Source organism: Cimex lectularius, unplaced genomic scaffold, assembly GCF_000648675.2.
Source record: "Cimex lectularius strain Harlan isolate CLEC.00 unplaced genomic scaffold, Clec_2.1 scaffold39, whole genome shotgun sequence".
Classification (NCBI taxonomy): Eukaryota; Metazoa; Arthropoda; class Insecta; order Hemiptera; family Cimicidae; genus Cimex; species Cimex lectularius.
In genome coordinates, this window is record NW_019392653.1 from 1,973,851 (window position 1) to 1,999,335 (window position 25,485).

At 34.8% G+C, this 25,485-nt stretch overlaps 1 protein-coding gene across 2 annotated transcripts; it reads right to left on the minus strand.

The window, feature by feature from the left end:
- Positions 1-14: 14 nt before the first annotated feature.
- LOC106661085 (dynein heavy chain 1, axonemal-like) lies at positions 15-25,414 on the minus strand. Of its 2 annotated transcripts, XM_014384235.1 has the most exons (49): positions 25,308-25,414; positions 25,042-25,245; positions 24,764-24,984; positions 22,815-22,982; positions 22,519-22,743; positions 22,191-22,450; positions 21,908-22,133; positions 20,835-20,978; positions 20,533-20,775; positions 20,163-20,475; positions 19,605-20,103; positions 17,261-17,735; positions 16,985-17,200; positions 16,760-16,923; positions 16,399-16,701; positions 15,972-16,341; positions 15,627-15,900; positions 14,166-14,257; positions 13,419-14,106; positions 13,201-13,360; positions 13,011-13,129; positions 12,747-12,952; positions 12,367-12,690; positions 12,095-12,310; positions 11,793-12,023; positions 11,574-11,736; positions 11,348-11,517; positions 9,817-10,025; positions 9,653-9,755; positions 9,463-9,594; positions 9,274-9,394; positions 9,079-9,209; positions 8,757-9,017; positions 8,329-8,517; positions 7,607-8,263; positions 7,240-7,550; positions 6,958-7,183; positions 4,453-4,648; positions 4,201-4,394; positions 3,992-4,140; positions 3,682-3,937; positions 3,510-3,620; positions 3,257-3,436; positions 2,950-3,201; positions 2,731-2,883; positions 1,970-2,468; positions 514-695; positions 318-447; positions 15-250 (listed from the first exon to the last, which is right to left on the minus strand). In XM_014384235.1, exons 2-49 carry the CDS (start codon positions 25,169-25,171, stop codon positions 30-32), a joined length of 11,463 nt encoding a protein of 3,820 aa, XP_014239721.1. In that variant the 5' UTR covers positions 25,172-25,245; positions 25,308-25,414; the 3' UTR covers positions 15-29. The 2 variants fall into 2 exon arrangements, with proteins under 2 accessions (XP_014239721.1, XP_014239722.1); XM_014384236.1 differs by lacking the exons at positions 22,519-22,743; positions 22,815-22,982; positions 24,764-24,984; positions 25,042-25,245; positions 25,308-25,414 and having other exon boundaries at positions 22,191-22,253; positions 22,327-22,357.
- Positions 25,415-25,485: the final 71 nt, after the last annotated feature.

A 25,485-nucleotide genomic window follows, 5' to 3' on the forward strand; every position in this document is an offset into this window, starting at 1 on the left:
AAGTTTTTTCTTGGTTTTTTTTTGCATTTTTAGCAGTAGTCAAGAGCACAGAAAAGGGCAACACCTCTCAGTACCCAGTGGGCATTTGTCTTCTTTGTGGGCAAATCTATTGTAAGGACGTAGTTGGTCGAATGGCCTGTCGTCGATAATGTCCCGACTCGTTTGAGAGTTTTGTACACAGGGCAGTTGTATACTTGTACGACATCTTTTATCACGTTTTCATTGGGTCTCAACCATATTGGGCTCATTTCTAAAAATTGTACAAATTCGAATTACACTGAAAACATTGAAATAAAATTTTAATAATTGGCGCTTACCTGTGAACAAAATCTTTCTCATGGACTCCGACAGCTTGTATTTTTCCTGAATCCATCTGGCCCCTTCAAGAAACAGGCCGTAGATAACACAACCATCAGCCTTCCTTTCACGAGGCAGTTCATCCAAAAACTTAAAAAAAAAAAATGTTGAGACGAATGCTCAAAATTGTATATAAACAATAAAACAAAAACATACGATAAAAAGGTATGATATTGCATCAACTGAAACTATATGAGTCCTGGCATAATTCTGGAGTATAGCGGTTAAGAAGGCCTGTGGGAAGAAGAAACCAGATATCCAAAAATTGGCTGGGCGACCAGAATCAATCCATTTTTTCAAAAATCGAATTCTCTTTTTCAAATCTTTGCACCAAGCAGCTGTAAAATATGTTAGATATTTTTACATATTAAATAAATACCATTAAAGACCGCAATAAAATAGATGCACAAAAAATTGGACATAACATTCAGCTAACTATTTCTTGCTTCAGTGTTTGATGGAATGTAAGCTCACTATGAATTTGTTATTTACAATAACTGCCACACTGCTATTTATATACTCAGTTTAAGTGATAATGATAATTAATTACTGCTTTATAATTATATGCTCAATTCTACACATGTAGTACAGACAATTGAACCTAAGACTACTCATAGCATGCTGGTGATTCCCACTATGTGTAATTTACAACAAATTACTTGTAGGCTGAGAGAAATATCCACTTTCAGGTGTTGGCAGTCTGGGGTCAAACCTCAGGGTCTTATCTGTTCCACCACCAAATTTAAAATGCAAGGACTGACACTGGCTGTCATTTCGACCCAGCCCCAACAAATCAGTTTATAAATCTAAGCAAACTCACACTCATGTCTAAATACATTCCTTTGTATTTACAGACCATTCACCCAATTATGGTTAGGGCAGTGGAGTATTCAATATTCCACCATTGGCTCTGTTGCACTTCACACTCACCCTAGTAAATACATTCACTTTCAATATACCCAAAAGGGAACCTAAAAACTTGCTTGCTGAAGCGTAATTCTCATATTATCAGGTGGCTATTATGGAGACAAGGAATGACACCCTTCAATTATGAACAATATATTCAGCAACCTTTCTCTACATGCTGGACATAATGGGTTTAGGCCTGGAGGTAAGTGCCAGTTTGTCAACCTTGTATGGCTTATTCTTAGTGGGGTTAGGATGATTAAGCATTGACTGCGTTCTTGATGTTGAGCTTCTCTGCCAATCCAACCTGTTATATTTTTTATAGCATTTTTAGTCTGCAGGCCAGATCGCAGTGGTCAGGTTTAGAGCTTAGAACATCCTGGCCTTAGTTGCTACGTCTGTCATTTTGTTACCCTTCAGACCTATGTCTAGGGACCTAGAAAGACACTACATTTTTGCCATGATGTTCCAGTTCAAAGTATCTATCCATCTAGAGCACAATGAACTGTTGTCATAGATTCTAACCATGCCGAGGAAGTCTGTGAAGACAAGATAGGCCAGTTTCATAGGAATTACAAAGCAGTGACAATCTCATTACTATACGTATGTTTAATTAATGAATTTCTTTAGATATTATACCACTGAATTATATGTACTTTATAAACTTAAAACTTAAAATACCCCAGTTATGAAATTATAATCATACCTAATGGCATTAATGATGGGTAACATTTTATTGCCCACATTTCAGGCACTTGGTTCAGATACAGACTTTGCGACATCTTTTCCAAATGTTCAGACATGACAACAACACCATCGAGTGCTTTGAGCAAGTCATGGCAGGATTCCTGTATGACAAACAGGAGCCGGTTGTATCTGAGGATTTCCTGGTAAAGGACTGTATTCAGCGACTCTTCGTACATGACTGGATACTTCTCCTGGATTTTGTCAAGGTCCATAAATGGACCTGGCACTGTTAACAGGGTTTCTTTGGCAATAACAGCCACTTTGGCATCTTGGGTGGCGGCTGCCTTTCCAGTCTTTTGTGGTTGCAATGACAAGAGCATTTTAATCGCCTCGCTGGCTTCTCCTTGTGAATAGGAAATATTTGCATTGGAATGCAAACCAAAAAGTGTCGTTTCATCATTTATAGGCAATTCCTTAATGTAAGCCATATAATTGCTCAATTGAGAATTGAAAGGAAGCTGAAAAAACAAAACGTGTTAGTTGAATTGATGAAACGGTTTGTATTTGTATTTATGACTTTAACTCTCAAACGTTATGAAACAAAAGAAAGAAACGCTACAGAAAAGTAATTGTTATGTATATTCATTGTAAGTTGAAACATTTCAAGTATAAAAGATTACACTTTCTGAAGAAATTTTGGGAGTACGTTACACATTAAATCACTAAAAATGATCCTGAGGAATGGGATGGTATTATTGGTAAAATGAGAAAAATACTTACTTGGTAGTAGTAGGCAAACAAATCAAACATGTAGTTTTCAGTCTGTGTTTTAGGGTTGTAAAATTCAGAAAGGAGACATCTAATGCACCTTCTGTCCCAATCATCAGTTACTCTCCCTCCATAGTTAATATCACCCGCGGTGTGGGATAAGACCTAACAGTCAAGAAAAATGGTTGTAAAATAATATTTTAAAAAAATACTGGAAAATAATGTGCTTACTTTGTACGGTATGCTTTCATATTCCATTACAAACATATGAAGCTGGTTGATGGAGATTCTAAGGTCACCATCAGTAAATTCGTACGGGATGTTGAAACCTAAAGGACCAAATTTTCTCCGCTCAAGAACAATAGCATGAAAGAGACACAGTGCAAATAATAAGCCTTTGAAAATAGGTGCTTTAGGTTCTTCTGAATTGATGAAGTCTTGGTATTCCATTACATGTCCAGTATAAGCACGGAGCAGGTTTGCCTTAAACAACATTTTATTAGATTTTTTTTTTAAATTATCAAATTTTGTTTTCTACCTTAACACCTCTTGGTGGCTCTATGGTCATTTTGTTGCCATTTTCTAAAATTGAACTCGGGAAGTATTCAGATGGTGTAGAAGTTAGCCAGATCCTGAAATCCTTATGAACAAAATCAAATGGTAACCCTTCAATGAGCTGCTCTAGTCTTGGCATCCAGCTCGGTGCCAAATGGCAATTCTAAAAAGTAAATTAAACACATTTAATAATAGAATAAAATCAATAATAAATATATTAGTTTTATTATAATTACCTGGAAAAATATCCAACCTCCAATTTGCACTGCCTTATTGAACATTTCTTCTGCTATTGGTCCTTGACCCTGGCCTAGGGATATTGCCATAACTTTCTTCACCATACTTTGCTTTAAACAAAATCCATATATGTAATTTAACAATTCATTCAATATAAAAAAGCTGAAATACCTTTTCAGCAAAGCTTAGAAAATCTGCAGCCGGATCGGTACCAGGGGAAAGGACAAATAGAAGAGGCGTGAGAGGTGTAGAGTCTGTATAAAGACTTGCTACATTTTTGGGTAAAGGCTCTATGTATTTTGTGCCGATATGGCTTGATATGTAATCCTGGATACTGTCGATGAGCTTATCGGGCCTGGCAAAACGTATCAGCATAAGCCTTTGAAAGACAGACAGCTTGAGATGAAAGCTCATAGGGAAGTGTTGCCTGAAAAAAAGTTAAATAAGTCATCGCATTACAAAATTTTCTTTTTCAACATACTTGTAAGGATTAGGATCGTCAATCAAGAATTTCCATTCATCACTGTTTGCCACAATAGTGTTAATAAGGACTTCAAACTGTGGTAAAGTCTCCAAGCCGAGAATTTCCATCCATCTTTGTTCAGGAAACCCTGAAGGAGCTGGTATTGTCTACAACAAGAATTGAATAATTTACAAAAATAGCTCAACAGTTTTTAACAACCTGCTAACCTTTTTCGGTTTGCCACCAGTCAAGAAAAATTCAAATTCTTCTTTGGTAATCTGCTTCTTTTCAATCATTATCCTTATGCAAATCAAAAACGTAAATTGCAAACGATTTTTCTCAAACAAGCTTCTGCTGACATTCATGAATAAGGAATAAGTAAAGTGGTTGTTTACACTTATATTTCTCTCCTCAGAGTTTGCTGTAAAAATTAGTAAAGTAGTAGTCACTGTAATTAAATTTTTTTAAACATTTCTTACTCGATTTTTCTGTTTGTGTCAGGCTGAGAGTAAATATGTTCGTGAACCAATCTAAACTGTATTGGTACATTGGATCCACTTTAGCCATGTCAGCGAGACAGAAATAAAGAATCTGCGCTCTCCTAGCAACTGGAGCATAACCGATTCTGGTTTCATCAATTGATTTTGCAGTTTTTGAAGCAACATCAACTTTTTCCTAAAAATCAATTTTTCAAAAGTAGTATGGTAACAATTATTTATGTTTGTTGGGCTCAGTTTTTAGTTGGATATTTCAAATGTCTAAAGATATTGCAGATGAGATTCAGCTTACAAATCTTCCTTTCATATAATGTCCATTGAGACAATTATCACATTTACAGCACAAAAAACTTTACATCATTATTCACAACAAAATTCAGTTTTGCTTCATGGTATTCTTGTAAATATTATAAAAATAATACACATTAAAGTTTCACAATGTTGAGGTCATAGTAATTATTGCTAGAAATGCCACAGTATTGGCTAAAGTAAAAACAAGCAAGTAACACCACTTCTTAATCTTGACAGAAATATTTGTAAACAGCTTTTCAAAACATAAAATGATCAGTATGAGTTATTTGGATTAAAGAATATGACTAAATGGAAAAAAAAAGAAAAGTTAGTGTTGGGACTGCCAATCGGCAAGAAAGGGATTTTGTTTATTGGTGACTTTAATATGCCAGCCAATAATAATTTAATATCAATACAAGGAACAACATTCGCTTCCAACTTCAATGTCTGTTTATACAGCAGAACTAATTGCGATAGATAGCGCTCTCGATTACATACGAAAATTGGGCGATTCTTAATTTTGTATCCTCACAGACTGTTGAAGCATTGTAGAAAGGATAAATAACATTACCCCAGAATATAAATGCAGAAACTATATTTTTGCCCAAATCTATAGGAAAATGCTTGAGACAAAAATCATGGGAAAAAGGGTTGCATTGTGTTGGGTGAAAGGGCATGCAGGCTTGTGGCAATATGAAATGGTTGACGCACTTGCAAAGGAGGCTGCAACATCAGGTCCAACCCTTGACATTAAAATTCCTAAAGATGACGGGAAAAACTTTTTGGAAAAGTTTTGTAGAAATCTGTGGCAAGAAAAATACAACGCATCAAAGTTGGCAATTATTACAGGTCACTGTTTCCTGAGCTCAAGAAACAACCATGGTTTTCGGAAGGTGATAGCCCAGAAGGAATGTCAAAGGAGTTCTATTCTACTATTTCTAGACTGAAGACAAATCATGGCCTATGGGGTAGCTACAAGAAGAGAATCGGTTTGGCATCGTCTCCGAACTGTCCCACTTGTGATTGCCCTTCAAATCCTTCCCACATAATTTTTGAATGTCCAGAATATGAAAATGAAAGAGACAAACTGCTAAAAAATCTGAGCAAAGTCCCAAAAATTTCCAAACCAATAAACTTAGAATCTGTCCTAATAAGCAACAATCCATCAGCTTTCAACATAATCTATGGATTTCTAAAGTCGATAAAGGTTTCTTTTTGATTATCTTCAACCATGAAAATTTAGAAGATGAGAAGATGATGGAGCTGAATGAGTGGTGTGGGCGCGCGGCGGGGACCTGGCCCTGGTTGGCCGATCACGCTCGACAGTAAAATGAAAATAGAAAACTTCATGGGTAATATGCCAGTGTAAAACCCCCCCCCAAAAAAAAAAAAAAAAAAAAAAATGCCAGCTGATGAAAAATTTGGCGCTGAACCAACCTCTTGAATCAAGAAGGCAATACATGGACTTTGGAGGTTGGTATGACACAAAGATTGCTGGCACATTTAAGTATGTGGAGGACATGTGCATTACTGGAACGGTGGGACCACCATGCGGTGGAAGGAAAATCAGTGAAAGACTGATCAGAATCCTTTTTTAAAAAAGATAGTTCCTACTCACAATAAGTTGTTTTCCAACGATCCGGATTTTGAGCTCATCATCAGGTTGAAAGATTTCTACAACCATGTCTCTCGACATGAATTGCAAAAGTGACTTTTTGTACGTGGTTGTAGAAATCCTTCAACCTGATGATGAGCTAAGTGCTTGAAATCCGGATTTGTTGGAAAAAAACTTACTGTGAGTAGGAACTATCTTTTTTAAAAAAAAAGGATTGAACACCGCATTCACTCCATCATTCATCTTTTATCTTTTCTATGACTGTCAGAAATCCACCTCCTGGCATACCCAGAATTCAACTGAATTATATTTGGAACAATATTGATTAATGGATAGCAGATATGTGTGGATTTTTAAAAGTTCGACCACTTCCCAAAGATATTGTTTAAACCTATATCAGAGTTTTTTATATGATTTTGACATCTGTATGGCAAAAAATTACACACTTAAATGTTCATGTTTAAGAAATGAATGTTCACTAAACACAGTCACAAATTTCACTGAATCAAACCGAGAAACTTTCACCACTATTTCTTCCATACTTTTTCTGTTCAATAGAAAAAAAATCTGTTCTTCTATACCCTTATGTTTTCACTTTTTTCCTTTGACTGTTTTAATGCTTCAATTAAGTTGAGATCATCGAGAGGGGAACCAGTGGCGGAACTGATCAGATTTAAAATCTTGTCTTCAAGGTTCTTTATCTCAATTTTCATTTCTGCTGTCGATTCGACCAGGCGACTCTTTTGTTCTTCAAGATCAGGCCTCTTGCACGAAACCACCAAACTGAGAAGCTGGTCCTCCAATCCTCTGAAACACACATTATTTAAAATTTTTGTTATTTTTGTTTGTCGTAAATTTTTTACCCTATGGACAGTGTGAAATTTATGATGTTAACTTTGGAGCAGATTTCAGGCGAGTATGTCGGGTTCCTCAGTCTTGTAGTGAAATAAATCATAAACCTGTCATTAAACGGGATAATATTTTCACCAAATTTGACACAATCATTGCCACGATATGGGAAAATTTGTTTGTTAAGGATAGGATCCAGTATTGGGTCGATATCAAGCCCAATGTTTTCAATTAGAATTGTCCTTCCAAAAGATATCGCACCCTCCAGTTCTCTCATTAATTCTTTTGTTCCAAATTTTTGAACTATTAACCTCGTTTCTCTGAGCTTTAAATAAAAAAAAAGGTTAGCATGTGAATGATAACGCTAATTTTAAAACTTACTGTTCCTTTTATCCATTTATTTGCTTGCCCAGTTGGATCAATAAAAAGTGGAAAGCGTAAAGAAGAACTACTTAGAATTGCATTTTCAGTGGATGAAAAATCTTTAGGCAAACCTGACAACTGCCATCTTCTTATTTCAAGAGGATTGCTTAGTATGTGAACAGGCTCAAGATCAGAGTCATTAGGGACTTTTAAAGCTGTCAATGTTCGTGTCCATTCTATCTGCAATGCTCTTCTATAATCGTCACTGAATGGTCCGAAATATGCGACTGTGGCAGCACAAATTAGTAAATTTCCTATTTGAGTAAGTGCGGAGCTTGTTATCTGTGATGCATTTTCGATCCATCTTTTCTTTTCATCGTCCAAGCTGACGAGAAGCTCCTCTGCTAGCTCTAGCTTCATGATACCGTTTTGTTCGTTCTCTTCGAGAGTCTGTACCCGTGCTTGTGTTTTGGCAAGCCTTGCTTCCAGCTCAACAAGTCCGTCCATAACTTTTTTCATTCTGAATCTTGATCTTTCAAGTGCTCTTTGACATTCTTCAAGTTTATTCTTTGCCTCGTTGTAAGCAGCACGTTTAGGCGCAACTGTCTTGTTAATAAAATAGTAATCGTAGATCGCACTTATCCATGTGAATAATGACTTGCAAGCAATGGATGCCTGGACAAAAATATTTTAATACGCCTTTCCACTATATCAAAACATCAATAAATTTAAAAGCTTACCGCTTTGATATTTTTTGCCGTGAATTTAGGATTTTTAATATAAGGCTCAATCTTTTTAATAGTTTCTTCAGTCATAGAATCCCTGTCAAATTCAAGCAAAGACTTGAGGAAAAGTCCAGGATCACTGAGCATATTTCTTGCAGGCTCCCAATAATCCCATACCCTTTCACCAGGTAGTTTCCCAGGAATCTGTAAAAATATATCTGTGATTAAAATATTCTAGGGGATTGCAGTGATAGGGTGGATAGGGCTTGTGACTTGAATTTGCCATGTTAGCAGTTCTGGGTTTGAATCCTGGCATTGTCAATGGCTTTTTAATTGAGATTCATATGAAAGAAGTATTGTAAAATGGTTTGGACACCCAATGGGTAGTTGGATGTTATACTATATGACAGGAAATCTTTTTAATAGAAAGCTACATTGCTTACTTTATTTGGAGGTATGTTCTTAATAAGGCACAAAACTTCCATGACGAGCACAACTGGAGCAGGTGGTCTTTTCATCGCCTTGACCTCAGTTATGTCTTTCTTATTTATAGACATTAAGGCTGCTTCAGCTTTTCTCAGAGTCGGCATTGCTTTCTCCAAATCTTTTTCTGTTTCTGCTGCATATTGTGTTGTCTCCTCTTGTGCTACTTGAGCCTTAGCTTCTTCTTCTGCTACAATTACTTTTGTCTTTTCAGCTTCCATCTATTTAATTAAAATTGTGTATAATTTTCTCTTTCCAAATAAAATTAATTAGAAATCTTACTCTGTCATTATCAATTTTTTCTGCGACTTCCATTGCTCTTCTTCTAGACTCTTTCAGTACAGGTTGCATGTCTTTTATGGCCTCTCTCAATTCATTTACTTCTTCAGCACTAATTAATAGTTTTTCAAGACCTGATCAAAAAATTTGACATAAGCTCTTTCCTTTTGTTAAAAAATAAATTTTTTCAAAAAATACCAGTATGATAGCGTCCTAAGAGTTCTTCATCACTGTTTCTAGTTTTAAACATCAAATTGACATACGTGTGTAAAAGAATAAGATATTTTGTAGGTGAGATGTATGTGCGACGGCCATATTCCTAAAAGTAAGTTTTATACAAAAATTTGAAAACTTGGAAGCATGAACGTTTTTGGCATAGGTTTTTACCTCAAAAAACAGATCAGCCATCTTGACTACACTTAAATGGATAAATTTGCAAGAGTGCACAACTCCATCAATAAGTTCATTCGATTCGTTTGTAAAATAACCACACGTCTTTACATACTGTGCGGCTACAGTCTATAAATTAAAAATAAGATTAAATTGAATTGCATGTATGATAGAAGAGAAAATTTACCTCCAGAGCTGTATCAGGCCACAAGTTAAACCAGTCGATTGTGCAGCAGTTAATTAGTGCGGGGAACTGCCTCAGCCTGGATCTAAAATTTTCCCCAATTGGACTGGAAAAAATAAATCAAAAAATAATATGCTGTGGAATACAAGTGTAATTATATAAGTAACCTCATAGTGAATATTATATGAAGATTGGTTCTTGCACTTTTCAAATAGTGGCTGAACAGATTCGCCTTCGTCACTGCCAGCCCTGAATCGATGACTACATTTCTCATTGCTGCATAAATCTTGTCTAGATCCTCTGGGAGATAAATATTTGGTACATCGCCAGTGTTCAGCATACTATTGATATCTTCCAAGAATGATTCATGTATAATCTACAAAAATAAATAAATTAATTTAAAAAAAAATCTGATAAAATAATTATTTTGTCGTCACCAAACATGCCATAGTATAAAAAAAGGCATAAATTATTTTATGTTAAACATCGATAATCAAAAACAGAACACCTCCAATTCTCTTAAACACCTGGGCCAAAACTGATAGCAATATTTTTCATCTATTCACCAGACACATAGTAACTATATTCATTTCACAGCCCAACAAACATAATCCACAACACACTAACCACGTACTGGTACCATTTGACATCCCTCCCTCTTTGCTCTTATCATCGAAATCCTTCATGTTTGGTTAAATAAAAACGTTCATCCTCAACCTTCCCAGAAGAATCCTGTTTTTGGAATAACTTCCAAAATTCTACTTCCGCTTTCCAGCAAGACAAGTGTACTAATTACTACTATCACACACTCCCCTACTGTATGGAAATTCTCTTCCATCTGCATAATCCACAAGCCGAACAAACCAACTGATGTTTCCTAGTGCTATCCTTATTTATCTTTGGGAAAGTGTTTTGGAAGCTACTCCTATTCCACCTGCATGAAATCCTATTCACAACCAACATTACTCCTGACCAATTTGGTTTCTGAAATTATCTGTCCAAAATCCACTAAATTCATCGAGTTGTAGACATCATCACATCCCTGGAGCGTAGGCTATTCTGCCCTGGAGTCTTTCTAGACATCTCACAGGGTTTACTACTTTTTTAAAACCATTTCTTTTCGAGTACATACTATCTCATCCTAAATTTCTGCCTCTATGATAATTTCTTCCATGTTACTTACAGAACTTCAATGTCTTCAAACCATTCCTCTCTGATGTTTCTCGAGGGAGCATCCTTGGCACATTACTTTTCAGCATATACATGATTCTTCCCTCAACACTTCAACACCTTAACCTTACTTTTGTTGATGAAGCAAACCTATCCTAGCAGTATAATCTTTCCAAGACTACCATCAAGAACCATGGTTCGGTAAATGGAGAATAAAAATAAATGAAAACAAATCCCAATTATTCCCTCGTTTAAACTGAATCAAATTACACTTCCTGCGGCATATTGCATCAGATACTTAGGACTGAATATAGGCAAAAAGTTTATATGAAATCCACATATCTGATGTGGGCTCGAAGTGGCAGAATTGAACTAAAGGTAAAACTGTTAGATTTACATTCAAGACTAACAGTTCATAACAACAAAATAGTTTACACAGCTTGTCTAGTGCCCTATATGGATTTACAAACTGTAACTGTATGGGACGGCTAAAAAATCAAATCTTAATAGGACACAGTCAAAAATCACCTGTGAGTCTGAAAACAAAAACACAGTCTCCCTGTTGTTGACGCCAGAATAGTACATCATTTTCTTCAAGTCATCTCTCCACTCTGCGACTCCGTAACTTCTGGTTGGTTCAACAGTCACGCATGTGTGGTCAGTCATGAAGGCTGAGAGTTTCGTTAAGCTCCGTCGGCCTGTAAATATTCAAAATCAACTTTTTTGCCACACGGGAAATATCAATTTACAATACCTGATCCTCCGATTCCTAAGAGTAGGCCGTTTGTCTGAGGTTGTTTGATTATTCTGACAATGCGACACACATGTTCAATTGCATCCATAAATAACACTAGTGACATTGGTGCTGTGGATGTCTTATTGTATGATTGTAAATACGAATTCATGACTGACGAAAGCTAAAAAGCAAATCATTTAATATTTACTGGTTGTGAAATTTATATTTTTCAAATACCTTCTCAAAATCTGTTATTTGAACATAATTGCTTGTGTCTAAAAAGCTCATGAAATCTCCAAATAAGATGGGATCGTGAGTGGTTAGAAAATTGTAATCCATTTGGAAAGCTTCGTCTATTTCATGTCTAATTTTCTTTTTAAACCATTGTTTATCTTCATTATTGATTAATCTATCTGAAAAAACTCTAGTGCACTCATGAATCCAAAGTACCAGCAATTCTTCAATAGTCTAAGAATACATTTTTTATTAGTATCGTTTATATTTCATAATGTTTCAAAATATTAAATATATATTGTTACTTTTATATCATCAGAATTTGCAAGTAAAATTCCCTGGAAAACTCTGCTTAAATCTCTTAGGTTATAGGTATAGTGCGTTTTCTTTGGAGTGGGAAGCAGCTCTTTCTCAATGACATTGTAGAGCTTTAAAGTCATATCCAAAATCTTTTCGCCGACTTTTAAAAATCCACGCATATTTGCCATCCAATAATTCAGTATTGTCCCAAATATGATTTTCTTGAAAATTGATAAGTTAGAAGTGCATTAATTTTGAGCACATTTATCATACTTACTCGGCAGTTATGGCTGAATTCTGGGTAGGCAAGGAGATGGAAATGTCTAACCAGCCGTTCGCTGATTTTGTTCCTTCCACCGCCTGGTGGTCCCATCGCTCCAATAAGGCACATGTCATCCACATGTTTAAAAGCGCCGACAATCTTGGTGTCATACCAACCCCCAAAGTCCATGTATTGCCTTATTAATTCAAGAGGTGGTTGGGCGCCAAATTTTTCAATAGCTGGCATATTAAAGTCATCAATAAACAAAATCCCTTTCTTGCCGACTGGCGGTCCTAAGACTAATTTTTTCCTTTTTTCCAATTTGGATTCAATCGTATCCTTGAATAAAAAACTTTCATGAGTTACACATTATTTTATTATCGGTAAATTATTACCCTAGTTTGATTTAATGATGTTTTAGCCGTAAATGTCATAAAATCACTGACAAACTGTTCAGGCATGTTTCTGTTAATTTTTGAAAGTATCGTAATAGTTTTTCCTGATCCAGTTGGACCAATAACAAGCACGTGTTGATTATTCTCAATTAGTTTTCCCAAAACTGTAGCATTTCTAATGCTGTCGATAGTTGGAACCTCAATATCTTTAAATAATTTGTTAGTAAATTTTTGTTTTAATTTTAAAGGAAAGTTCGGTAGTACCTATAAAACGAGAGGCTGGTGGGATTTCATATAATGGTACATTAGCCAGCCAATGCATCCATCTTGGTTTCTCTAAATCTCCAGAATCTGTCAACATTGAAAATCCTCCATCATGTATCCTAGAATAAATAATTTGGTTAATTGTATTTGAAATTTTGTTGGAATAACTTATAAATTTTATTTTACTTACCAATAGTCATAAACAAAGAATTTAGGAAATTTTAATTCTTTATCATTTTTATGAATCAGTTTGTTCATAAGTACAGAAAACTTTTCCCTTTCGTTTAGATTACATGTTGCTCCAATAGACCAAATTGTGGACCATATTACCCACATAGTTGCTAATTTCTCTGAAAATAAAATGAACAATAAATATCCGTAAGGAGTTAACAACTACACAGTACTTACTTAAATGAACTTGAACTTTATCTGCTGGTGGCATTTTTCCCTGTTCTGGTGCAAAGGGCCTTAAAAAGTACCCAATTAGTTTTAATGCTGAGGACATCAACCCACAATCTGTTGATTTAACGATTTCATGTAAATTGGATCGAAGAAAGCTTATAGCCGGTAGCATATAACGCCTAATAGCTAAGTCCAACGAAATAGAAATATGAGAAGCATCTTTGGGAATAGATTTTGACCAGCAATTTATAAGCATGTCTAACGTGATCATCGACGGTTCCAAGTAGACCATGCCGCACCTAGATACAGTGGCTGGAGAAGCTACCGAGAGATCGGACACTTCGAACATCATGGTCATCTTATCGGTCATTTTAATGATTTCACCACTTGTCAGACAAAGTTTCTTGTTGTCATCAAGCAATGTGTTCATATTTTCAATCCATACTGCGTCGACAGGTCCGTCAAACATATACCAACGCTTTATTTCATCTGCAGCTGCTGCACCTTCTCGCATGAACTTTGCTAGAACGCCATCGGACCATTCATGGTTCTGCAGGTCATACTCGCCGTATATCTGACCCATGTTAATCGCTTTTGGATTTATAATGGACACTTCTACATTTTGGAATGTCCCACCGGAATGAGAATTCGTACCTTTTAATTTTCCCATGACTGATTGTAAAACTCTGTAGCACTGCAAATTAGATTTAAATATTAATAAAAATAAAGTAGCAATATTGATGAAGAACATACCCTGGTCTTTCCAGTTCCAGCAGGGCCAACTAGCATTAACCCATGCCTCACCACAGTTGTGTCATAAAGTTGAATAACTTTTATAATATATTCTGTAAAAACAAGTATTTAATGTCATATTGTTTAACATTGTGTATAAATTATAATAATTAGATTATAAAAATGTGTAACAAAGTACAAAATCTTAAATTCCCAGGTAATGTAAAATTCACTAATTTCGTGGTCTGCTTGACCAATTAATATATTACAATTAATTAAGGTTTTTAGTTGAGATAAAAACTTCAATGGCACGAGTGGGATTCGAACCCACGATCTTCGGCTTGATACGCCGCTGCTCTACCACATGAGTTATCGTGACCTCGATCCACTCGGACACCAACTTCCCATCTCAACCACACCTTTTGAATTTTCCTCCTTTTTGCCATTTTTCAAATGTCGTGTAATCAATTTGATTCTCGGCGACAAATGAAATGGCCACGGAGAGCTTTAGTGAAGTATACTTCTTTTTAAACTTATTAAATTCACTAGTTTCATGGTCCGCTTGACCAATTAATATCTTACAATTAATTAAGGTTTTCAGTTGAGATAAAAAAATCAATGGCACGAGCGGGATTCGAACCCACGACGTTCGGCCGAAGGTCAATATATCTCAACTTAAAACCTTAATTAATTGAATATTATTCTTTAAGTACTTTATATTCTTATTTTTTAAAAACGTTATTTATTATAACGTTATTTAGGAAAAAGAAGCACAATGAACAAATATTTTACATGTTGAATAGACACTTATGACTAGGTAACATATCAATTATTACAATATTTTAAAGTGTAGGTTATAGGAAAAAATTACAATTAATTAAGGTTTTTAGTTGAGATAAATAAGCCAGTGTCAAGAGCGGGATTCGAACCCATGATCTTCGGCTTGATACGCCGCTGCTCTACCACTTGAGCTATCGTGACCTCGATCTACTCGGACATCAACTTCCCATCTCAACCACACCTTTTTAATTTTCCCTCCTTTTTGCCATTTTTCAAATGTCGTGTAATCGGAATGGATTCTCGACGACAAATGATGGCCACGGAGAGCTTTAGTGAAGTATACTTCATTTTTAATAATTAAATTCACTAATTTCATGGTCCGCTTGACCAATTAATAACAACCAAAATACATGACAATTAATTAAGGTTTTTAGTTGAGATGTCGTGGGTTTGAATCCCGCTCGTGCCATTGACTTTTTTATCTCAACAAAAAACCTTAATTAAATGTAATGTAAAATTATATTTTTTCTGGTTACAATAACTAATACAGTCATAATATTTTCATATCATGATATTTTCATTGTGGCCAAAGCATTTAATAAACTAAATGCTTTGCACTATGCTTCCTAAGTGTTAAGTTTCTAAGATCACAATGATCATATTTTGACTAGTCGTGGCATAGGTAAAATTTAAATTAATTACGTGGGCTCTTGTAAAGTATCATAGAATCCAGTATGTGTTCGATTGTTTTCTGGAATACCCCATAGTCTATCGGAGGATCAACAACATTGGGGAACAGGTCCGATAAAATGTTCGTGAAAAGTTTTAAATCATCGGACAAGAACTTCGGTATGTTCACATCCTTCAGTGCCCTCAGAACGATAAGAGTCTCATTGAATTGAGGATCCTCTTTTTTCAAATTTCCAGCCACAGCTATTACAGTTTTAACGGCTCTCATTCCAAAATCATAATGATCCTATAATTTTAAATTCGGATAAGATAAAAAGGTTTGCACTGGAATAGTAATATATCAAATGTGGCGTATACCTGAGTGCTAAGCTGTTCAGAGCTAAGTTTGAAAGTTGAAGTTATCTTTGCTGCAAGCAACCTTGCTTCTGTGAACCCAAAAGAGAATAGGGAAATTTCCGCAATCAAAGTATAATCAGGCACCATCATTGCTACTGGTCTAAACAATGCTTTCAAATTATCAGGCAGTTCTGTTCTTCCTGCATATCCGGGATTCATCGTGACAAAAACAGCACATGAAGGCTTCAAGCTGATTTCTTCACCTTCAAAAATGAAAGTTTCTTGTCTGGCCATTTGGGCTCTTTGAATAGTTGTGATTTGCTGCGCCACAACAGAAAGCACTTCAATATCGATTCTATTAAATTCATCGAAACATGCCCAAGCACCACACCTGAAAAAATAAAAACAATAATTCTTAGTTCAATTTATTCCATTATAGAAACAGTACGTTGCAAGGCCTTTGAAGAATTTCCCCATTGCCATGAAATTCAGCTGATCTGAGCAGTTGAAAACGACACACTGGACGGCAAAAGCTTTGGCTAAATCTTTTGTTGTTTCAGTTTTTCCGGTGCCAGCAGGGCCAGCAGGTGCCCCACCGAATTTCAGGTGAAGTGCACCAATAAGTGTTAAGTAACACCTGTCTGTTAAAGGTGTTATGACTAGTCTGCCTGTATTACCCAAGTATTCATATCCATATGGAAATTCTGCATTTATTGCTCTGAGCGCTACAGTATTTTGTATGAAGTAGAACCTATCATCAGGAAAATCACATGAACATTGGAATTTGAGAAAATCTTTATTTACAGTACCTTAGCTGCTTAGACCAATCGAATTCATGCACATCCAATATGATCTTCTTAAGCAACATTTCTGTTACATCTCGAGCATGAACGTCAATAACAATAAGAGCTGAAACACTCAGTCTTTGCAATTTTGTGAGTTCACCTCTTATAAGAGATCTTAGATTATCCAGCTGAAAATATAAATGTGTAAGTATTTAACACTGCTTCAATTTAGCAATCACATATATGTACATATCCAAGCTGTGTAACATAGTATGAATGTAGATTTCCTTTTGTTATGCAGATTTCCACATTGTTTGTCCAAATTATTTGCGAAGAAACAATTATCACCTGCCCTGGCCAATTTAAAACCCACGAGTTTCTATCGCTTTTGACTTTCTTTTGTGTAAAGGCATTAAGTGCACCAATAATTCTTGTTTGAATTGTTTCCCTCATTAGTCTCTCCACCTAAAAGAAATGTGTTTGTTAATAAAACTAATTTTTAAAGTTGGGATCAGAAGGATTTACATCGCTGAGCCAGTTGTCGACAGATCCAGTAGGTTTGAGCTCATATTTCAGTTTTACTTCCTCGTCCTCTCCTGAAAACATTGCGGTGATGTTGTTTTTACTGTCAAAACTGAGAGAATATATATTTTCAAAGCATTTCTTGAGATGCGGCTGTACTGCTAGAGGATCACTACACTTTGATAGAATCTCGACAAGTTCCTCGTCGCTGAGGAAATAAAACCTGGGGAAGCCATTCCTCTTTATGTGCAAGTATTGGTTCAAACCACTCAAAATTAGATTCATTGCTCTGATGCAATTGCCAATTAAATCATGCACTTTATGGTCACAGCACGCATTCATGACTTGCGGGTTGGCTCGAAAATCCGTCATGAGCTTACGCCACATTCTTAAAACATTGGCAAATTTTTTGCTTTCGTGTACTAATTGAGTCGAGATGTCGACACTTGTGAAAATTGGATACAAATACATGAAGTTCCTAGAAACAGTTATATTATTAGTTATAAGCTAAAGTTATATTTAGTTATATTCTATTGCAAAAAAAATCTCATTTGTAACTAATCCTCTGAAATTTTGTTATTAGCTGTGTCCGATATCAGCAAAACAGACACCCAGTATAAAAATCAATGCATTATACAGGATTACTTGAGAATCACACTGGCCGAATGGTTAGGCTCGGTTCATATAGAGGTATTCAGTGAGAGATCGGTATCGAGGAGTCTGATGTTATGTAGTGACAGATATGTCATTTAGACGGAGAGGCTGGCACATGACCAATATCTCGAGCATGTCATTCATATATTAAAAAATATTAAAATCTTTTCTGACAGTCAGGCTAGTCTTAGGGCATTACAAAAAGATTTGTCAACCTCACGACTGGTGGAGGAAACTATAGATCTTATCAATAGGATCTCTTTCAGGTTTGAGAATAAGGTGACCCTTATTTGGATACCAGCACATAAAGGACACCATGGCAATGAAAAGGCGGATGGCCTAGCCAAAGAAGGTTCTAATACTGCATTTGTCGGGCCACAACTGGTATTACCTCACTCTATGAGCACAGCGAAAGAGAGTATCAATAACTGGGGCATGAAACAATTCCTTAGGGAGTGGAATTTATCCCCCGGACACAGGCAATCGAAAGAGTTTGTTAAGCCGATCAAACCAGCAGAATCGAAATGGCTATTCTCTATCTCAAGGAAGGGAATTAGGAGGCTGATAGGTATTCTGACAGGGCCACTGCCCACTGAGAAGACACCTCTTCGTAATGGGTATCCTATCAGATCCCTTTTGCCGTTTTTGCGAAATAAAAGAAGAAACGGCAAGGCACTACCTCGCAGTGACCTACTATGCTAGGTCTAGATTTGAAATCTTTGAAGGAGAGGACATCACCAAATCACTCCCCGAGATAAAATGGTCCAAAATCTTGGTGTTTGTGAACAAGTCCAAGAGGTTTATGCAGGACACGTGAGCCAACCAAGTCCCGGACCTTTTAGGGATGGGGTACGAGTCTACCCAGGCAGTTAACCCCTCGGTTCTTGGTCGCCCACCCTGTATAATATATATATGTCATTCATATAGTTCATACCATATTGAAACTTTAAAAAAATGGATAAAAGTGATATTTTTGATAATGACAAACGAATTTCATTAGTTCAAACATATCTACGATTTGGAACAATAATGACCACAATTATGCAGATAAAGTTAAAAAAGAAAATGTGTGGCAAAATGTGGGTGAACCCACATCACTCTTTTATTTGTTTTTTTGTCTTATTAAATGCCAAAGAGCTACAGCTTAAAGGAAATGGAGGAGAGGCGACTGAATCTAGTCTCCAGGAGAGTCGCCTGGATATTTTTTGTATCTCATACCAGTATTGCATAAGAGTCTCTCATACAAATTACCTCCGAGGGAATCGGGCCTTAGAGTATCTGATTCATATTTGCCACTCAAGCATTTCTGGCATCTGGGTAAAAGCCTTTTGACTTTTGAGTATTTGGAAAAAAATATTGTAAAGAGGTTCTGACCTCGTATCCACAACACCCAACAACCCTTCTGCAATTAATTTACATGTTTACATTTAATACAGGGTTTGTACAAACAAATATATATTCTTTGGTCAGAAAACCCCATATAAAAAGTGAACAAATAATAGTTCCTATTATTATAGGGCTGCAAAAGTTATTTACTGAGATAAATGTGCAACTTCCAAAAACCAAAATGTTTCCATTATCACAGAAAAATTGTAAAGTCTTTTGGAAAGGGTGTAAAATAAAGTATAATAAATTTAACTAAGACTCACTACAAAAAAGGTAAGCATTTTAGGGTTTGTGTTAAAATACTTACTGCTGACACAGAACCCATTTTTCTAGGATTTTTTGTGTCATTGTTAGTTTTTTTGCCCATTCTTCTAATATTCCCTCAAATGGGCCTTTTGAAGGACTGAACTGCAATGACTGGGTGGTTTCAATGTGGTCCTCCAACATTTGGAATACTTCATCGCTAAGTTTGAATATGTACGTATCAGAATTTTTGAAAGGTGAAAACTGAGCCAAGCAATTTTCCCATTCAGCGACCATTTTATCGATGGCCACTTCAATGACGTATTCTTTTTTCGCTTGGTCTGATATCACAACAAGAGCTTCACCGCATTCATGAACACCAAGATTTATGCATTCTTTATACGTCAAAGCAGGTGTCCAATTTATTGGGATCCCAGTCATCGTCTGAAATTCTTCCCAATGTCTTTTTCTCATACCTTTAGCACAAAGAGCTTGTATGATCGGTATGTGAGGCTTAAACTCCTCAATTAACTCTTTAATTGTTTCTGCGATTTTCAAGCAAGCTACAACAATAATTATTCAGAATGCTGTTTCATCTTAAAACTCTAGAAATATAAATTACCTGGTATTTCAGAAAATAGTTTTATGCATTTTGTCATTGTTTTTGCATGTTCATTGACAATTCCTTCAATCGTGCTTGGATCAATGTTCATTATCGGATTGTCCAAGAACATGTCAGCCGTCTGCAGCCAGTCTGATGCTGTAGCCCACAGATTTTTGAATGGAGTGAAAGTTTTTGTGAGTGTGGTAAGTTCAGTGAAGGGCGTGACTTTATCACCGAACAGCCTCTGCCTGTTATTCAAGACTCTTCCCCAGTCTACAGTGTCTCTGAGAAGTTTCCAGATTTTACTCACTTCTTGAGCGATCTCGTGCACCTTAAAAAACAATTCGACGTTATGAAGAAATGAGATTTTAAGAGTTAATTTTAGTACTTTGGTTTTTTCATCTTGCAGTTGCACTGCAGCAATTGATTTTGAGAGATGTTCAATTCTCTCCTGAATCGCAACTTCATCTTCAGACTGGATTTTACGGAACACTGCGATGTCATCGTCAAATATCTCCTGCTGGTCATGAATTGCTTCTAAAATTTTCTCAGGCCACCCTATCACCATCCATTTCATATTCAAATCCTCATCCAACAGGTTGTGATGAAATCGGTCGAATATGTCATATTCCTTTGAAAAAATTTGAATAAAGCATGATTTCAATATTTTAAACTTTATTGTGTGAGTACTTTCAAATGTCTGTAGATGCTTTCTTCTATTTCAGAAAAGTAACGAGGGATAGTTTCCATCCATTCTCTTTGATTGACAAGGTGTTCAATGTTTCTGGTCTTTTCCTGTACTTTTTGATACGTTTCATTATACTTTGCTATGATCTGAAATAATACAATTTTCATGAATCAATTCACTTATTTAATAAATAAAAAAACCCTAACTCTATCGACAAATAACATTTCATCAATAAAATATGTAAAATACATAAACTCTACTCCCAAACATTTAGTTTTATGCTATTTTTTTAGGCATACAAGTTTATCTCAAACTTTTTAAAAAATAAGAACATAAAATACTTAAAGAATAATATTCAATTAATTAAGGTTTTAAGTTGAGATAAAAAAGTCAGTGTCACGAGCGGGATTCGAACCAACTACGTTCAGCTAAATACGCCGCTGCTCTACCACTNGAGCAGCGGCGTATCTAGCCGAAGGTCGTGGGTTCGAATCCCTCTCGTGCCATTAACTTTTTTTCATCTCAACTAAAAACCTTAATTAATTGTCATTGTTCACTTAATTTATAAAATAACTTTATAACTATTAATGGATAATTTTAATGCCGTAATTAACATATAATTGTTGTCATTTGATCCTTATTGATCATATTTGCCTGCCTGGTCTGTCAGGAACATTTTGGAATTCTGCCACCTTCAGGGTCTATTCAGACAAAGTTTTTAAATACAAACACTGATGGCTATAGAAAGTAAGAAAGCATAAGCGAAACTATTAATATAAAATTTAATTCAATTAATTGTTCTTTTCAACTCAACTAAGACCTTAGATTAAAAGAATAATTAATATGGTCAATTATGACAGCTAAACATGTATGGAATGACATTTAATGTTAAATTCCTACAAGAAATAAATACTTTGTGGACATAAGTAACTGCTTAAATACACACTAAAGATGGCTTAAGACTAAAAAAAGCATATCTGACAGACTAAGCGAGGTTAGGCATATTATTATTATTATTAAATTCATCATCTCCTAGACCACAGGAGGAAATCTTAGGATATAATTGTATTCATACCTCTTTAGTCTTCTTTCTTAATTTGGCTGAATAAGCATTTAATAATCCATTTATCAGCTCAGTCCGCTTTTCCAATAAATAATATTTGATTTTAGCTGTCACAATAGCAAATGGGCCTATGTTTGTTACTTCTGGGATTATGTACTGATATTCATCGAGTAACGTGTATTGGCGAGACAGTTCAAATTCAAGTTCTTGGGAGTAGGTGCACTTTTCCATAATTTGCCTGAAGAAAAATTAAATATTTAATTGGAAAATATGCAAAAAAAAAAAAAAAACTTACTCGATTTGAGAGTGTAAATCCATGCAGAAGAAATCCTGATAAACGCCCCAACGCTTTCTAAAACTGTTGAGCACAATCTCAAGTTTCCTCATGACATATTCGATTAGAAATTTAGTCTGGACAACCTCCAGCTCACCCATGCCATAACAGTTGTATGAAATCGGTGTCTTGTAGTGCAACTTCTCATTCACATCCATGTCAATCAATGGCACATTGTGGCATACCATTGCAGCTTTATCTATCAATGATTGAAGTTTTTCCTTAAAAAAAAAAATATATATATGTATATAGTTTTGATTGGGGTACACATTGAAAACAGCAATATTACAATATGGGTGTCGATTGAGGTTGAGTAGAATGGTCCTTCTGGTCCAATCTTCAAGTCAAGTATAAATAGTGAAGGATAATTGTGCCTCGATTCATCAAAAATACGGCTTCTTATTTCATAAACCCACTCAAAATCATTTCCCATTGCTATAGCCAATCGCCCACTTTTAACTATATAATTTTCCAGGTCACTGAGAGATCTCAAAAGCAATATCCTCAAACTTGTCTACATTAAAAAAAAAAAAAAAGTTTTAACAGGAATTAATTTATATTTTTTGAATGGTTATATAGTATTACCTCAATAAGGTATCTTATCATCCTGAGGAACTTAGGCGTATTGGAAATATTGTAAACATCCCAATCGGATTCTTTTTGGCAGTAGTATCCTTTCTTTACATTTTGAAATTTGACACAGTAGTTTATTTTGATTGTGTCCCTGAATAACCCATTTATATAACAAGCAAGCTGTAAAATGTAAAATGTTTTTGAACAAAAAGTTAAAGAGTATGTAGTGTAAGATTGATATAAGGCTCATGCCAATTGTACGGTTTTATTGATGTAATTAATAAACACTACAAAATATTTTTGTTCATTTATAGGCATTTCAAATTAAATTCATCCTTTTGCAAATCAATTCAACCCTTTTGTAAATCAAGTATTTCTAACTACATGCATATTATATCTAAAAAACAACAAATGATGTTAATTAGTAAGAAATCTATTACGAATAATCAAATAGAAATGATAAAAGTATGTCAATTTCAAATAAACCAAGATAATAAGACTGAAAAGAGTAGGTGGAAGTCTCCCCTGTAATCGATATTCGAAAAATAAAAATAAAGATTTTAAGAAAAGACGATACTAAAGTACTGGAACAAAATCCTATCTACTAGATATGATCCAGACTATAAAAGAAAATAACCGAGCTATAAAAAATAATCAAAACTCGTGTTTCCATAGTCAAGTTTTTCTGAACCAATTTTCCAACGATTTTTGCCATTTTTCATAAAATCGATTGGATTGATGAATCTGCAAGTGAAAATTCAGGCTAGTATTTGAAAATAAAATAAAAAAAAAACTTTTTTTAATAAATTAAAAAACTATAATTATTATTGCAATTTAAAATTAGAGCTTATACTAATGATTTTTAAATTTTATTTTTCTAAGTTGAGCACTATTTGATAAAAACCGGGGGGGGGGGAATAATAAGTTTAAACCCTATAAACTTATTATTCCCGTAGAGAACATATTGGGTCTATAAATGAAAACAGAAAGAAAACATGTCAGGAGTTTATAATGTGACTATTTTTATTTTATTTTTTTAATTAATACTTTTTTTTAAAGATCTCTACTTGATAATTCATACTATATTTCTTACTAACAAATCAATATTATTTGATTTTTTTACATGTGATTTATATGTAGAAATAATTACAATATACATATATTAAAATATATATTGTATGATATATTTATATTGTAGAAAGAATAAATTTAACTGGCAAAAGAGTGAAGTTCATTCGCAAAAGGGTAAATTCATTTGCAAAGTGAAGATGAATTTTATTTGCAACAGGGTGAATCTGATTTGTAAAAGGGTGGATTTGATTTACAATAGTATGAATTTGATTTGCAAAAGAGTGAAGGAGAATTTTATTTGCAACAGGGTGAATTTGATTTGTAAAAGGGTGGATTTAATTTACAAAAGTGTGAATTTGATTTGCAAAAGAGTAAAGGAGAATTTTATTTGTGAAAGTGTGAATTTGATTCGCAAAAGAATGAAGATGAATTTTATTTGCAACAGGGTGAATTTGATTTGTAAAAGGGTGGATTTGATTTACAAAAGTGTGAACTTGATTTGCAAAAAGTGAAGGAGAATTTTATTTGCGAAAGGGTGAATTTGATTAGCAAAAGAGTGAATCTGATTAAAAAAATGGTGAAATTGATTTGCAAATGGGTAAATTTTTAAAAGGGTGAATTTAATTTGCAAAAGAGTGAGGGGTGAATTAGATTGCAAGAGAGTGAAGGAAAATTTCAGTTTAAAAAGAGTGAAACTACAATAATTTGAGAAAGAGAGGTTTAAATTTGCAAAATGGTGAATTTGATTTGCATAAGAGTAAATTTAATTTATAAAGGGTGAATTTAATTTGAAAAACCCTAATTTTAAACGAACAAATATGCTAGCCATGTAAGACAACATAATTATTATGTCGGGAAGTTAAAAAATTTAAATATTGCAATTTACCAACCTCGATTCTTTGACGATTCAAATTTTCACAAACAGCTTCCAAAGTTGAAAGGTTCATTTTTGACATGTCGAAAAATGTCTTTCTTGTAAGTTCTTCACACAATCGTACGGTGGACACGAATAATGTGAAAATTTCAGGTTTTGTCAATAAGAGTTTACTCTTTAATGCATTTCTTGCTCTCCTGACATTCAAGGGAGTCGTATCCACTTCATCAGATTGAACTGTAACACACATTTTATTATAAATGCTATTAATTTATTTAACAAAAATATTTTTACCAGGCTGCACATATTTTTCACAAGTACAAGTGGGAAACTCCAAAATTCGTCTTTCGCCCAGTGGTTTCCCCATTAAATTGGATGCGAAGCCCCATTCTATCATGGCATCACAACCCTCATGTCTATGCATTACGCACTGAGGGCATATGCAGGAACACTTGATAACTGGCAGCTTTAATTTTCTAATTTTTGGTGCTTTTTGAGCTGTATAGAAAAATTTAAATAATATATATTTTTTTAAAATAAATTGTGTATATATCTTATACCTAGAATAGTTATATTTGGTGTATTGTTAGTATTTTTTTTCTTCAAAATAATCGACTTCTTTTTTTCTTTCTTTGGTCCAACCGTCTCTTGCAGTTCAACAGTTGCTAAAAATTTGATTTTAAAGTTTATTTATTTATTACAATTAATTAAGGTTTTTAGTTGAGAAGAAAAAAAGTT